This window comes from Tachysurus vachellii, chromosome 14 (genome assembly GCF_030014155.1).
Source record: "Tachysurus vachellii isolate PV-2020 chromosome 14, HZAU_Pvac_v1, whole genome shotgun sequence".
Classification (NCBI taxonomy): Eukaryota; Metazoa; Chordata; class Actinopteri; order Siluriformes; family Bagridae; genus Tachysurus; species Tachysurus vachellii.
Window position 1 is genome coordinate 19268472 of NC_083473.1, and position 16207 is coordinate 19284678.

At 39.1% G+C, this 16207-nt stretch overlaps 1 protein-coding gene across 3 annotated transcripts in view; it reads right to left on the reverse strand.

Annotated features, from left to right (window-relative positions):
• Window positions 1–12704, reverse strand: part of arid2 (AT-rich interactive domain 2) — a 26444-nt gene extending 13740 nt beyond the window's left edge. The window contains exons 1-10 of one of the 3 annotated variants that reach the window (XM_060886320.1): window positions 12200–12704; window positions 11998–12091; window positions 11122–11219; window positions 5821–5954; window positions 3223–3441; window positions 3002–3069; window positions 2785–2854; window positions 1293–1543; window positions 1056–1152; window positions 125–334 (exon numbers count right to left, since the gene is read on the reverse strand). In XM_060886320.1, coding sequence (XP_060742303.1) covers window positions 125–334; window positions 1056–1152; window positions 1293–1543; window positions 2785–2854; window positions 3002–3069; window positions 3223–3441; window positions 5821–5954; window positions 11122–11219; window positions 11998–12091; window positions 12200–12294 — 1336 coding nt within the window. In that variant the 5' untranslated portion in view covers window positions 12295–12704. Of the gene's footprint in view, window positions 1–124; window positions 335–1055; window positions 1153–1292; window positions 1544–2784; window positions 2855–3001; window positions 3070–3222; window positions 3442–5820; window positions 5955–6631; window positions 6672–7364; window positions 7550–11121; window positions 11220–11997; window positions 12092–12199 lie in introns of those variants that run through there. The other 2 variants (XM_060886321.1, XM_060886322.1) reach the window with 2 other exon arrangements.
• Between the last annotated feature and the right edge of the window lie 3503 nt (window positions 12705–16207).

Genomic DNA, 16207 nt, shown 5'->3' on the forward strand with positions numbered 1-16207 from the left:
CTTTGGTTTCAGTAGCAACACAAGATCCTTAAGACGGTAGTAAGCTATTTCAAAGTGCAGCACGTGTACCAAAAGAGAATAAATCAATGTTTCTGGGGAAGAATGAGCTTTTTAGGTTGCATACCTATGCTCCTGTCCACAGAGGCGATTTTGGAGCAGGTTATCTCTCCAAGTTCTGTTAACTGATATAGCACCTCCAGGGAAGAGATAACAAGCATAATGTCTGGCAGGGTAAGCAGGGTGATCACCTCCCTGTAGGACTCCTGGTCCACATACTCGCAGATCAGAACGCCATTATCCTCCACCTTGCTTAAGTTGGCCATGATCTCCATGGCTACCAAAAAAAAAAAAAAGAAAAACATTGTTTTAAAACACACACACAGACAGAGAGACAGAGAGAGCATGGCTCTGCTTGCACCCATGACAGCATAACTAAGAAAATTTGGGGTGGATATCAATAGCTAAAAAAAGATTACAAGCTATAATATATGAAAATGGAAAGGATCTTGAAATATAATGCAATTTTATTACACCCTCTCAATTAGCTGTCCATGACGAGTCTGTATTAGGTGTCTCCACACACAAATTCCAGCTTGTAGACCAACAGGTGTTTTCTGCACTTTATTCGTTTTAAACGCCATTATAATGACTGCGCGTAAAGACGACAGAGGCTTCTGCTCGCCTTTGGTGTGTGCATTTCCTGTACAGATCTGAGTCTTTTATCTTCTGCTCCATTTTATCCAGCAAACGAATAGCAGCTCGAGTTTGAAAGGCACAGCTATTTCTCAAAACTCTGATGTAATTGTATGTAATAATTCTAACCTCCGTTTCAAATTTTTGCGCCACACTTCATCTACATAAGATTTCTTTCAAGAATTTTGAGAAAACTAGATGAGTGGCTCATGAGCAGCATGAGTAAGAAAAAATGTGCAGTCACATACATTTCTATTGCTTTCATCTATTTTTGTCGTAATGTGGGGGAAAAATAATAAAAAACTCAGCTTTTTTTTTTGTTTTGAGTAAAAGGCAATTTTCTCTGCTGCCTTTGGTCTTACCTCTCATTTTTAAAAAACGGTCCCTTGACATCAGACATTTTGTAATTGTGTGGAACATTAAGTGTGTTGTTCGAAAGTCCACTGGATCCAGCTGAAGCTGTGAGGAGGGGGAAAAAAAGCATTTTTTTTGCAACTCAAGCACAGAGCTTACTTTAATAAACACTTGCTTAATGCAGGAGATTGCACATAAATATGTTTCTCAATTTAAAAAAAAAACAACATGAAATGGTATGTGACCTCGCTTGCTACGTTGGCCAGAGTGTCGAGGCCCAGCTGCCGTAGAGAAAAGAATGTGCAGTGCGCACAGAGAAGGAGGAAGCGCAGACATGTGCGGTTCACTGCCAGCTGTTTGACGTTGGTCTCTTCGAAGGATAGGTTCCTCAGGATGATGGCTACTTGCAGTACACGCTGACCCTCTACATCAGAGATGCCCATGTTCCTCACAGGGTGAAATAGCACAGCTTTTACAACACTCTGCTCTGTACCATCTAAAAGGAATAAAAGACAACAAGAGCCCATTTTGATTTAAACCGGTTTCCTCGGACTGGGAAAAACCCGACCCAGAGCTCTTACTCCGTCCTTGTCAAAGACATGTTATCTCTATACTGATATTCAAAAAAGGTTTGTAGTATAAATTATCCATCATTTAGTTTGATTTTAAAAGTTGTTTAAATGTTTGCACAAGTCAAAACAAATGAATATCTAAATTATAATCTGCACTTATCGAGTGCAAAGTGCCTGCATGACAGCTCATTTGCATGTAGCTACGCCCACATAACTCCATATAAGGTAAAGCAGACAAATATGTGGGAGCACGAAATTAATGATCAGGGTAAAGGCTGTAAAGCAGAAGAGGAAATTATTTTGACTCACTTCCATAGAAATTTATATTTTTAACAATAATAATACAAGCATTAAAAGCTTTTAGCAGAGAGGTTCAGTCAGTTGAGTCTCGACCTGTGTATACAGCACCACTTTTGTCATAGCTAAACAATGGGTTTTATTTTTCTTAATTTATGGGTACGTGTTGGCTACCTATCTTTGTATATTATTTAATATTAATATAAAAGAAAAGAATATATTTTAAAAACTACACAAACTTTTCTGTACAGTACTTCTTGTGTAAATTAAACACACGCACGAGCAGGATACAAAAGGTTTTTGTGAATTTACAGGATTTTCATGAATACCACATTTCTTGTGTTAACACACGTTTATGAGTAAACCCGTTCTAGATCATGTTAATAAACGAGGTTTCAAGTTCTTGACTCATTCATAAAAAATGGAAACCATGACAGAGGGCATTAGTGAAGGAAGCAAGGGACAGAATTTACATGTTCAGTTCTTGAGTAGCACAATACATTTTCTGAAGCAAATTTCCAAATTTCCATACTTTTTCATGTCTGTAAATTCCATCCTGTTCCAGACCTTTACCTCATGAAGTAAAGAAGCACTTAAGATTAAAAAAAGATGTTGAAACGATTGCCTCAGGTTCTCCTGCTGGATAGATTGTATTACACTAACCGTAATTACACAAATAAGTTAAAAAAAAAAAAAAAAAAAAAAAAAAAAAAAAAAAAAATCTACAAAAAGCTATCCATCAAGATGTTGGGGGTTATGGCTGTTCATTGTGCCTTAAATAAGCCGAAAACAAGTGAAACCTTGCCTACAATCACGCCATCACCACAACAAAGAAAAGGAATGAATGAGTGTGTGTATGTCCACCCACCTTGTGGTGTGCAGCTCTTGTCAGAGATGAGATCTTTTACTTCATTGTCTTCAACAATATCTTTCCAAAACTATGAACACAAGCAAAAAATACAGTTTATTTGTTCAGTTTAAATAAACAGGAGGTTAAAAATGTTATTATATATACACTATAATATATATATATATATATATATATATATATATATATATATATATATATTTTTTTCCATTCTCACCTTGGCAAAGTCCCGGGATGTTTTCTCCCTCCAGTCGATGCCAAATACAGCAGAAAAGCTACCTAATGCTGAGAGAACAGAATTTTTTTTTTTTTGCCATGCACTGAACTAGAGATCAAACATTCATTAAAAGTAACTGAAAAGAGAAAGTACAACAAGTAAATTATAGTTCATAAGTAATAAGTTCATTAGCGAGCGAAGGTAAGGCGAAGAGATCGTACAGTCATCGAAGACTCCTGCGTGTGCCAGCAGCAGTGTGACGAGTTTGGGCTCCTTCTCCAGCTGCATGGTGTGCTTGCTCTCGTTGGACATCAGCGTACACACATTGATGGCAAAGTCCACCTCGTTAGGAAGCCCCGAAAGCAGGGACAGCACCAATTTGTTGTAGTCGCATGGAGGGACAAAATCCGTCGACAGCCCGTAGCTTTGGCGGAGATAGTCTGTCGATCAAGAACACAAAGACAAACACGCTTGAGCAACAAATAGACTAATGACTTGGATTAAATTTAAATTAATCAAATACTGACCTATAGTACTATAATTTACATCAGATAATGAGTCAATATTATCAATAATAATAATAATAAAATATGCATTTATTGCATTTTCATCCCTGATTTGTTCACCTCTAATTCTGAACGCTTCGGATGCCACTTTGCATCCTGTGTGAAACAATACCATTTATTGGAATTGACTTTGAGGTTGATTCATGAAATCAGTGAATCAACTCTTTTTGTCTTGATGACTAAAACACACATTTATGTAAAATGTACTATATATACAAATGTGTGCGTGTGTGTACGTACTGTGGAAGGCTTTACTACTCAGTTAGCACTGCATAATGCACATGCTTCACAGCACGATTTGTGTTTTGAAGTGAGAAACCGCTTGTCTTGTAGACTAATCATTTTTCGGGACCATGTGTCATTTTCAACTGAGCAAGCACAGACAGATTTTTTTTTTTTTTTGCAGAGATGTTTTCTGATAGGGCAGGAATGATCGATAAAGAGGACCACAGAAAGTCTGATAATGTAGGACAGAGAATTTAATAAGCAAAGCTTCAGGCTGGTACAGAAGCTTCTACCGTTTCTCACAGTCCCACAAAGGAATGCTCGAGTTACTCACATGACAGTGCAGTCTAACGTAAACAGAGCTCATACTTTAGAGATAGTCGTACAGCTTTCTCGACATTCTCTGCCATTTCCGTTAAATGCGTCCGGTCAGAATGAAGTAATTATTATTAGCAAATTTTGTCAAATAGATGTTTGCAGCTTTATACTTAATCCTAAACCTTAATCCTAAGCCTTAGCCTTAATTACTAATTATTAAGCATATGCCTTATGTACATACAAGAAATAACCAGTTAGTTCAGATTTATGCAGAGCATAAAAAGAAGGGTGCAAAACAAAGTCTCGGCAAAAAGAAACGGACCTCGGTATGACACGGCTCAAAGGAAGCTGCATCGGTGGAACATGTATCTATCAAAGTGGTATATGATTGCTGAAACAAGGACAAGACTGAGCTAACCTTCACAAACTACTTAAGAGTGAATGTTTTCATGAAGTTTCAACACTGTCTTAAGTTAACAAGCGTAAAACTGCTTCGCGAGCTGCTAAACGGCCAAACAAAAACGTTTCACGGGGTGTCGCGTTACAATAAACGCATCACGTACATATGATGCACAGACACGTTAAAATGACTGAATTCATTTGTTGACCAAGAACAAATCAGTGTGAAGTACAACTTGGGCAGTGTATAGGGAAGGACCCACTCCAGACTGTGGGGTCATTTGAAGATCATCATGAGCACATTTCAATCACTAATGAATGACAGATTACACGGTTTACCAGTTTAAAGACTCTCTCCCTCTCAGCTTGTTAGTTTTTCAAGAAACTAACTTAAAAAGCAGCATAACTATAAAAAAAAATAAATAAATAAATAAAAATTAAAAAAAAAAAAAAAAAAAAGAGCTGATACCTCGTATTTTCGTTACTAATTTCAGAAATCATTTCATTTAAATGTTTCTACTGTAATGTTTTTAAATTCTGGTTGTACAATAAGAAGGATAAATGTCTAATAACCTTTTTCCCCCAAAATAACAACTGTTAGGCAATAAAAAGGTTGAACCCTAAAGAGCTGACGCAAGAGACTCCTTCTGTAAATGTGAATAATTTATTACTAATCTAAAATAAAAAAATCGTCATCGTCACCATCACATGAAGGATTACATGATACTCCAACAAATTTCGTGGTTAGTGTTTGTGTTAGTGTTAGTTAACACTATTCATGTTACAGCCTGATTCACCACACTCGTCGATATTAACACTTCTTTAAAAGTGTTACAGAAGTGTGGACTATCACGCTCTTAATCTGAAACATGTGAAGCCAGCAAACTTCAATGGTTTTTGTTTTCAAGCTGCTGCTTATGCAGTTTTGTGCCACATGTGGCCAGTATAGAGACTCGAAATCTACAAAATAATCCTGGAAAAACTGCATGCTGTATCCATTCAGGGTCAAGAGTGTTTCTTTGGAACCGCACAGATCACTACACTCAGCTGAAGGCTTTTGTTTTTTTTTTTTTTTTGGTAAACCAACAAATTCATATGAATGAAGTTTTCTAATTATGAGTTTTCCAGAAAGTTCAGAAAAAATCAGTAAAGATAACAGAAACTAAGAAGGTCAGCTCCTAACAGGAGTGCGGAAGATCTGCACTCCAACCTCATGATTGTGCAGGCACGGCACCGGTGGCGCCGTCAGAATAGAGGAGTGGACAGAAATAATGTCGTTGGACATAAGAGGAGAAATGTTTAGACAGGTACCTGATACAGTGTGTTGCTGATAGTTGTAGGAGCAAGGGATTGCACCGATCGGAAGCAACGGTTTGGGATTTCCAGGTTGCACCTCGTCGTCATCTTCTCCAAAGTGATGGACCTTCTCATACTTCTCTAAATAGCTGAAAGGAAGGAAAAAACATCATTCATAGGTAAAAACAAACTGTTACCCATGTGCATGTGCTTTGTTGTGTATTGCAACATTCACCTTAGAGGCACAAGTATAGTTAGGGAAGGAAGGAAGGAAGAAAGAGACAGAGAGAGGGGGAGAGAGAGAGAGAGAGAGAGAGAGAGAGAACACGGTGTATTCTCAGCCAGCCAGTCATTCAGAGGAGTTCCTTGAGCCCAGCTGTTAATGCAGACTATTACCCGCTTCAAGCCTTGTGTTTGAACACACATCCCTACGTGAACGGGAACGGACGAGGCGTTCCTTTAGGATCTAAATGGGAAGTGAGGCTTGCACATTGCATCTAGAACTTTTTTGACATGATCAGCAAATGGTGCAAACGTGTGGTTTGTTTGGAGTGCACTTCTCGGCAGCACCTGCCAGCACCGCTAGACTGTTCAGGGAGATTCGTACAAACGATTAATCGCTCAAAAAACAACATCGTTGCTCGCATTCGCGCGCCGTTCCTCCCACCCCCGACACACTTCCCCCCGTAACATGCTTCGTCTGCTCTCTGGGGTACGGTCCTTATGCACATGTGTCATTTCAACTCCAACACAGCTTCCTTTCATAGCAAAAGTTTTAGTCACATGAGGGTTAGGGTTTAGGCTCCACCTGATCTGAATTCTTTACCTCATTTGACTCTGGCAACAGTGCTCCGTGTTAAGAGCAACCAGACCGCCGAAGGAATTCCTGAAGAGTAGCACAAGTGTATATTACATCACTCATCATCATAACAGAGTTCAGGCTCGGGTCACGCCATTCTGTCTGCTAATGAACGCTTAACACTTCATGTTAACAACACACTCAGTATTCATTTACACACGGTATTTTGCAGCAGAAAATCAGTCAAGCAAACAAAGGGCGAATGTTTCTTTCAAAGACGACACAAGTCTGTTCTATCAATGAGACAGTCATGCAAATTTGAAATCAGTAGTAGGGGAATAGTACACCCACTAACGTACAAAATAACACTGTGTGTGTGACTCACCGAGGCAGTCTCCTGAACGAGGTTTCCCCTCATATATTCAGCTATGGTAATCCCTCATACACTGACTGAACACTGCACCTCACACACACACACCTCAACAACAAATCAGATTTAAATCTCTCTCCTGCTCTCTCCACACACACACGCAATGAACAGTTCTCAAAATTCAATCCATACACCAGCTCTCTCAAAATCCAGTCTGTTGCTATTTCTTCACAAGATGAAAAACCTTTTTCCTGAAGCAGCAGAAACTCCTAAACGGTGTCTCCTTCAAACTAACGTGCAGGCATGTCACGTACTCATGGCCTAGTGAAAGCAGCGTATGCAAATCATCTAATTCCTGCAACACTCCGTTTGTTTTGTTAAGCAACGTACCTGATATAATTCAAGCTCCTCGGATGTATTCGTTCCCTCACAGAGCCCAAGCCTTCCATTGGGTTGAAATGACTCTTGATCTGATTTCCTCTCGGAACATGATGCGGTTATTAGACACATCCCATCTTTCAAATCAACTTACAAATCACTTAAATCAACAGTAAACACAGCTCACACACCACCCTCTACTGGAATCAGGTGGCATGGCCACTGGTGTGGCTTTGCCCTTTACTAAAACTAAAGCATGTGATACTGATGAGCACTTAGGAATTAAGATTGTTAAGCTCTTCTGAAAACACACTAAAAATTCACCAAATATAATTTTCCATGCAGTTCATTTCTGTCAGATGCAGGTTCACGGGGTTAATCCCAAAGCCCACTGAGTTGAGGTCAGCTATTGAACGAGGCAGATACAAAGCCATATACTCTAAATTAAAGCCAGCAACATGTGGATCCACTATAAGGACTTGCTTACACTAAAACAGCCAGTTACTGGGTCATAACCCTGATCCTTAACCAAGCCCACTTTTAAAAATATACCAGAAGACAAAATACAAATTCACAAAAAAATAAAAAATAAAGCCCACATGCATCTCATATTAGATGAAGCACAAAAACAAAGATGGGGGGGAAAAAATACAGCATAAGACATAGTGTGATTGTCATTAAAATATGGACCTGAATTGAATATTGAATTATATGCATCAATACATGAACAATAAATACAACAAAAGCAGAAGCAATGCAGCTTTAAGACCAACTAGCATCACAAAAACGTAACCAAAATGCTCGGGAAAAATACACTGAAAATCAAATCACGGTCATGTAGCCGTAATACAATTCTCTCCTAAAAGACTGCACAGAGTTATTGCGCAGACTGAGGAGAAAGCAACACGCTTCACACAGACTAATAAAGCAGAGGCTCATTTCTAAGAATTACTTCATAAAAAAAGCAAATAAAAAAATATTAATGTTGTCTTCCTCTACTGTTCAGCACCCTTCATCCTCGTAACAGGTGGATAACTTCAGAATATCGGCAACATGTACACAGCACACACACACACACACACCTTTGTTCAACTATTAGACACAGAGTAAATGATAAGGTGTTTGGTTTTGTTTTTTAAATTTCAGCATGAATGGTGTGCACTTGCTTCAGTATAGCAGCCTGGAGTTTGTCCATGGGACTCGTTTCAATTCTCAGCATGCACAAGACGTTACCCAATTTCTGTTATTTACTCTGATCTATATTCCGATAAATTCTTGGGTTTAAATTGAAAACAAGCCAACAGCGCACCGGTGTTCTCTGGTTTAGGTCTGACCCGATTAAACATACATAATAACAGAGCAATCACTTAGGCACATTAGAACAAGCAGAGGATAAGAAGAACATCTTTTGCCTTTGTGTTATGATTTTATATTTTATTGTAAGCGATCGCGCTCTCTTTCCATCGTTTTTACAGACACGTTCATGAAAGAGTCACACGAGCACAGAGCAGAGAGACACTGCATGTTGTGTACTAAAGGGTAATTATACTACACTCTAAGCTACCACACGGCAGGTGCAGCCAAACCTCCCTGCACCGCCGACACACTTTCAGCCCGGCAAGTCTCACCTCGTCTGAAACACACTCAACTGAAGTGTGTTCTGCAGCAAGAACACACTGACAATTGCAAGAAGCCAGGCAAGCATGTTTCTGTTTTTATTCTTATCACACTACAGGACACAAACTAGTCCACAAAACGTGTAACATGTTGCATGGAGTCAACAGGTGAAGCTGCAGAACCAAAATGTTAACATCAGTCCTACTATTCATGCAGTTTAGGTAAAATATCCACTTTTGCTAAATAATGCAGCAAAGCCAACAAGCCCAACACGGACGACATGACGGCTCACAGGTTAAATGAAGCTTGGCTTAAGTAAGCGTGGTGGACTCGTGTAGTGTAATTGTATTGTTACAGAAGTGTTGTGGTGCTACTGTAATTTAGGTGTAAAGTGGCTTCCTGTGTAGAGCGTGTGTAGTATAAATATTATGCTGTGTAGTGTAAATACATTGTAGTCCAAGTACAATGTTATGCAGTCTATGTTGTCTAGTTGTCTATGTTGTGTAGTCCAAGTACACTGTAGTGTAGTGGAAATACAGTGTAGTCTATGTAGTGTAGTGTAGTCCCCATACACTGTGTAGTGTAGTCCAAGTACACTGTTGTGTATTGTAAATACAGTGTAGTCTATGTAAAGTGTTGTGTAGTCCAAGTACACTTGTGTAGTCGAGTCCAAGCACACTGTTGTGTATTGTAAATACAGTGTAGTCTATGTAAAGTATAGTGTAGTCCAAGTTCACTGCTGTGTAGTGTTGTGTAAATACAGTGTAGTGTATATAAAATGTAGTGATACAGTGTAGTGTAAACACAGTGTAGTGTATGTAAAGTGTAGTGATACAGTGCAGTGTAAATAAAGTGTAGTGTATGTAAAGTGTAGTGTAAATACATTTTAGTGTAAATACAGTGTAGTGTAGATACATTGTAGTGTGTGTAATGTAGTGTAAACACAGTGTAGTGTATGTAAAGTGTAGTGTAGATACACTGTAGTGTCGAGTGTAATGTAGTGAAAACAGAGTGTAGTGTAAACACTAGTGTATGTAAAGTGTAGTGATACAGTGCAGTGTAAGTAAAGTGTAGTGTATGTAAAGTGTAGTGTAAATACATTTTAGTGTAAATACAGTGTAGTGTAGATACATTGTAGTGTAGTGTGTAATGTAATGTAAACACAGTGTAGTGTATGTAAAGTGTAATGTAGATACACTGTAGTGTAAATACAGTGTAGTCTATGTAAAGTGTAGTGTAGATACATTGTAATACAGTGTAAAGTAGTGTAAACACAGTGTAGTGTATGTAAAGTGTAGTGTAGATACATTGTAGTGTAGAGTGTAATGTAGTGAAAACACTGTAGTGTAAACACAGTGTAGTGTATGTAAAGTGTAATGTAGATACACTGTAGTGTAAATACAGTGTAAAGTGTAGTGTAGATACATTGTAGTGTAAACAGTGTAGTGGGTGTAAAGTGTAGATACATTGTAGTGTAAAGTGTAATGTAGTGTAAACACAGTGTAGTGTAGATACACTGTAGTGTAAAGTGTAGTCTATGTAAAGTGTAGTGATACAGTGCAGTGTAGATAGTGTAATGTAAAAACAGTGTAGTGTAAAGTGTAGTCTATGTAAAGTGTAGTGATACAGTGTAATGTAAAAACAGTGTAGTGTAGATACAGTGTAGTGTGTGTAGTGTAGTCTAAGTACAGTGTAGTATACAGTATGTGGTGTAGTGTGATACACTGTAGTGTAGTATAAATACAGTGTAATGTAGTATAAATACAGTGTAAATACAGTGTAATGTAAATACAGTGTAAATACAGTGTAATGTAAATACAGTGTAAATACAGTGTAATGTAAATACAGTGTAAATACAGTGTAATGTAGTATAAATACAGTGTAAATACAGTGTAATGTAAATACAGTGTAAATACAGTGTAATGTAAATACAGTGTAATGTAGTATAAATACAGTGTAAATACAGTGTAATGTAAATACAGTGTAAATACAGTGTAATGTAAATACAATGTAATGTAGTATAAATACAGTGTAATGTAAATACAGTGTAATGTAGTGCGTGTCCCCGAGCAGAAAGAGCGCGTTGACGCCGGTAAAGAAGCTGAAACATGTAAACACAAGCCGCGTGTGTGCTGCATGAGGGGAAACTTACCGCAGGTAATACTGCTTCAGAACAAAAGCAGCGTTCGAGCAACTCCTGGGAAAATTAAACTCTTCTGCAAGTTCCGACCACTGGTTTTTATCCGAGACCTGAGAATTAAAAAAAAAAAAAAAAAAAAACACACGTATATTTATTTATTTATTTATTTAATGTAAGAAATCCGTGCAGAACAACGGTTTTAAAATAAGTTTCTCGCGCTGAATGTTTGGGCGACTTTGTGTGTGTGTGTTTGCTCTGTAGCCGGTTACCAGTCAGTCTGAATCAGGTAGCTTTGCTAACCCCTTGTTAGCACTCCGGCTAACGCTACATTTATTACCCCGTATAAAAAACCTCTCGAGTCCTTAAGTGTTACACAAAGCTCCCGGTTCCCGAGTAGACCGAGTGCGGTCCGTCTGAGCCACAGACGCGGTTATATTTCGCTAGTTTATTTACAGTATTCCATCAGCAGGCCTGTATGAGGCCTAGATTTCAGCCCTTAGCCACGAAGCCCCAGTATGGCGAATTTCTCCCAACTTCCTCGATATCAGAGCGCGCAGAAACGCGCGGTTAAAACCCGGTGATTGACGAAACTCGAGGGTAAAAACGTGCCCGCTCGATTCGAGCCGCTCTTCACTCACACACTCTCACACACACACACTCACTCGCGTCCGGACTCTCGCTCGATTCATCGCTTCTCTCTTATCACACACACACACACAAACACACAGAAGCCTTTACTAGCACACTGCCGGCCCAAAGCGAGGCCACGATCGCCTGAAACTACACAAAAGTGGACGCTTTATCACGGAGCTCGGTTTGTCTCACGTGTGCACAGAGTGTGCGTGAAACCACGGGTGGTTTTTGTTGCTTTCTGGACGCAACACTCACCTTAGTGAAACCGCCTAGAGAGACGACTCTGGCATACAGAGCGCTCAGGTCCAGCTCCTTTCCCCCGACCACCGGGACCTTTTTAAACGGTGATCTGAGAACAAAAACAAACAGTTTCCTGAACACATAGTTTTGTTTTTTCTTTTAAAAACGTTAACACCAGCGATTTAAAGTTAAATTCGGACGTATTTTTAGTTCTTACCCTCTGCTTTGGTGAAATTGCCGCAGCTCGTCCAGGAAAGCTAGTCCTTTCCTTCGCTGCTCGGGTACGTTTTTCCCCGTCGAATTTGCCATCATGTCGATCCGCACAATGAGCCCGAAGCGCGCTGTGTGGCCGCCTAAGACACCGGGAAACCCATCATCATACTCCGGCGGCGCTCGGTCTCTCGCCACGCTGAGTGTTTTACAAAAGTTAAAGAAATGGCAGATGGAGAGAAGAGCGCCAGCTCGCTAATAAGGTCTGTTACACATACACACACACACACACACACACACACAAAACACACACACACGGCTACCGAAAAAAAAAACCCGACTCCGATCCCAAGTTCACCCAAACAATCAGATCTAACGGCGCTCTAAAACCGTCATGGTCCAAAACACGATCGATTTCAAACGGCCGCGTTCGGGTTTGGAGTGGATCTGACAGTGTGTGCGAATCGCTCGCTCGCTCTCTCACACACACACACACGCGCGCTCGCGCACACACACACACGCTCAGTGTGTGGAAGCGGCAGTCACACTCTCAGACAAAAAAAAGGAGCCGAGAGGCCGCGGGTAGAAAAGCCTTTAGACGCACAGCAGCACCCTCTACAGGCAACACGACGCGTTGCCGCTCCGTCCGACCGCGTTTTATCTGAACAATAGAGTGTTTTCTGTTTTTTTTCCAAATCCAAGGGCTCGTCGTTAAACGTCCGACATCCGTCAAAACGTAGCAAAGCGATAACATGGAAGGGGAGGGGGAGGGGTTTTCTTAGGTGAACACGTTCATTACACGTTTATTAATCCGTAAACTCGGGAATAAGTTTATAAATAGCCGTGTAACGAAACTTTACAACTTTTCTGTGCATGATTTACATCATACGTCATGTTTTTTTTTGGTTTGACGATTAGATTTCATTCTGAATCTGAATTGAGAATTAATTATAATTCTATTCTAACCCCCCCACCACCACCTCCCCTAAATTCCCACGGGGGGGGGGTTCAGAATGAATTCTGTATATTAATTATACACACACACTAATGTGTGATATATATATATATATATATATATAAAATGTATATACACACACAAAATTGTTTTGAAGTTGTCTATTTTTTTCTGTTTATCTATAATGCCTGACGCACCTGAGCTTAAAGTATAGTAGAGAAGGGCAGATAACAGTAGAGTAGGGCAGATAATAGTATAGTATAATAGAGTAGGACAGATAACAACATAGTATAGTAGAGTAGGGCAGATAATAGAGTATAGTAGAGTAACAACAGAGTAAAGTAGGGCAGATACCAGTAGAGTATAGTAGAGTAGGGCAGATAACAAGAGTATAGAGTAGAGTAGGGCAGATAACAGTGTAGTATAATAGAGTTGGGCAGATAACAATAGAGTATAGTAGAGTAGGGCAGATAACAGTAGAGTATAGTAGAGTAGGGCAGATAACAGTAGAGTATAGTACAGTATGGTAGATAACTATAGAGTATAGTAGAGTAGGGCAGATAAGAGTGGAGTAGGGCAGATAACAATAGAGTATAGTAGAGTAGGGCAGATAACTCTATAGTATAGCAGAGTAGGGCAGATAACAGAGTATAGAGTAGAGTAGGTCAGATAACAATAGAGTAGGGCAGATAACAATAGAGTAGAGTAGGGCAGATAAAAGTGTAGTATAATAAAGTAGGGCAGATAATAGAGTATAGTAGAGTAGGGCAGATAACAATATATTATAGTAGAGTAGGGCAGATAAGAGTATAGTAGAGTAGGGCAGATAACAGTGTAGTATAATAGAGTTGGGCAGATAACAATGGAGTATAGTAGAGTAGGGCAGATAACAGTAGAGTAGAGTAGGGCAGATAACTATAGAGTATAGCAGAGTAGAGCAGATAACGGTAGAGTATAGTAGGGTAGGGCAGATAACAATATAGTATAGTAGAGCAGGACAGATAACAATAGAGTATAGTAGAGTAGGGCAGATAAGAGTATAGTAGAGTAGGGCAGATAACAGTGTAGTATAATAGATTAGGGCAGATAACTATAGAGTATAGTAGAGTAGGACAGATAACAGTATAGTAGAGCAGGGCAGATAACAATAGAGTATAGTAGAGTAGGGCAGATAATAACTGAGTATAGTCGAACAGAATAGAGTGTGGTGTCTGATGGGATTAAATGGGAATTTGTTCCTGGTCCCTAACATCAGGCGGATATATTATCCACTAGCCGGGGTTACTACTGTTTCAACCATTACACGGTTGTACCCCTGTGAGCGCTGTCACAAAATGGCGGAGAGCAACATCAAAAGACCCCATTTTGTCACACTGACGTGATTCGGTACTCACTTAGAAACAACTTTCTACGACAGAGTTATCACGAGGCGACGTTTGTTCAACGTTACGTCGAAGAAACGTTTTGTTGGTCGGTGATCCGCGGCGCAGGAGGCGGCTCGGTTTAGCTCATTCTTTAGCTACCATCCAGTTCACGCGCGACTTTAGTTAAAAAAACAAACAAACACGGGCTACATCTTAAACCAAATGCTGATCGGATTACACAGAAAATGGACATTTTTAACATCATTTTGTGCAGGTGTAGCCAGAGAGAGGGAGCGAAACCGGATATTTGGGATCTATGTAGCATCTGTGGGTTATTTAAAATAACTAATTAGACCCGTGTTGTTGGCTAAGCTAAAGCTAGCTCATAGCTTCTGCTAAGAAAAGCTATGAGCTAGCTATTTTTTTAAACTGTTGTCTGTTTGCTAATTAGTTAGATGATGTGCTATATTTTAGCAAGAGTTTTTACGTGTCAACATTTAACTTGATAGTAATCACTCCTTATCACCAAACCTCTCAGAGATGGACGAGTGTCCATCTATTTATTCAATTTAATCTGCTGTATTTACAATAAACACACCTTTTAAACGCTTCAGTACAGCTGTGAGTGATTGAGCCAAATTATCTTTTGTTCACAGTGTACAATTATATGTTTATACATTAACACTGACCTGGATATAAAGATAAATCTTACTTTAACTGTATAATCTCATGCATTTCCAGCAGATGTCGCCAGAGTCAGTAAACTGGTCTAACAGTCTACACAATCATAATATCAGGCATTAAGGTGCAATATCTGAACCTAAAATATAACTGAAAATTGTCCTAGTTTTTAAAATCTATCATAAAATATTCTACCCAGGTAAAGTATAGTAGATTTGGGCAGATAACAATAGAGTATAGTAGAGTAGGGCAGATAACAGTATAGTATAATTGAGCAGGGCAGATAACAGTATAGTATAATTGAGCAGGGCAGATAACAGTATAGTATAATTGAGCAGGGCAGATAACAGTATAGTATAATTGAGTAGGGCAGATAACAACAGAGTAGAGTAGGGATAGTAGTACTACTGGGATATTCATTTCCACCTACTATGATTTGGGGACACAAATTTTGAGCTTAGGTACAATTCAGTACAGATAGAAAGTGAATCAGGACACAAGAGTAAAGTCTAAATCATGTCTGATGGCACTTGAGTCTGTCTGTGATTAGGATGTGGTGTAACTCTCCGGTACAAAATGAATCGCACGCCAACATATTTATATTTATACTTGTTTATTTAAAAAAACATAATAATAATGAATATCTAGAGTGACATTTCTTTGCTGAGAATTTACTGAATAAATATCTCTCCAAATTTAGAGATGTTCCAAGAGACCTTCAGCAACATTAAAAGGCGCTGCAAAAATATCTGACCAAAACTGATTACTCACAGTATGTGACGACAATCTCTAATGTCTGGGATATAAGAAAGATGGTGAGATGAAAGCCCTTTCTCACAAAAACATCCAAGCTCAAAGAAATCATCTCAATCCATCTGGAGTAAAACATGTTATGATCTGATGAGACCAATTACAATTTCTTTTTATTATTATTTTAATATTTCCATAGTTTCAAAATGTATGTTTGGTGCAAAAAAAACAAACAAACAAAAAAAAACATCACCAAAGACCAGCA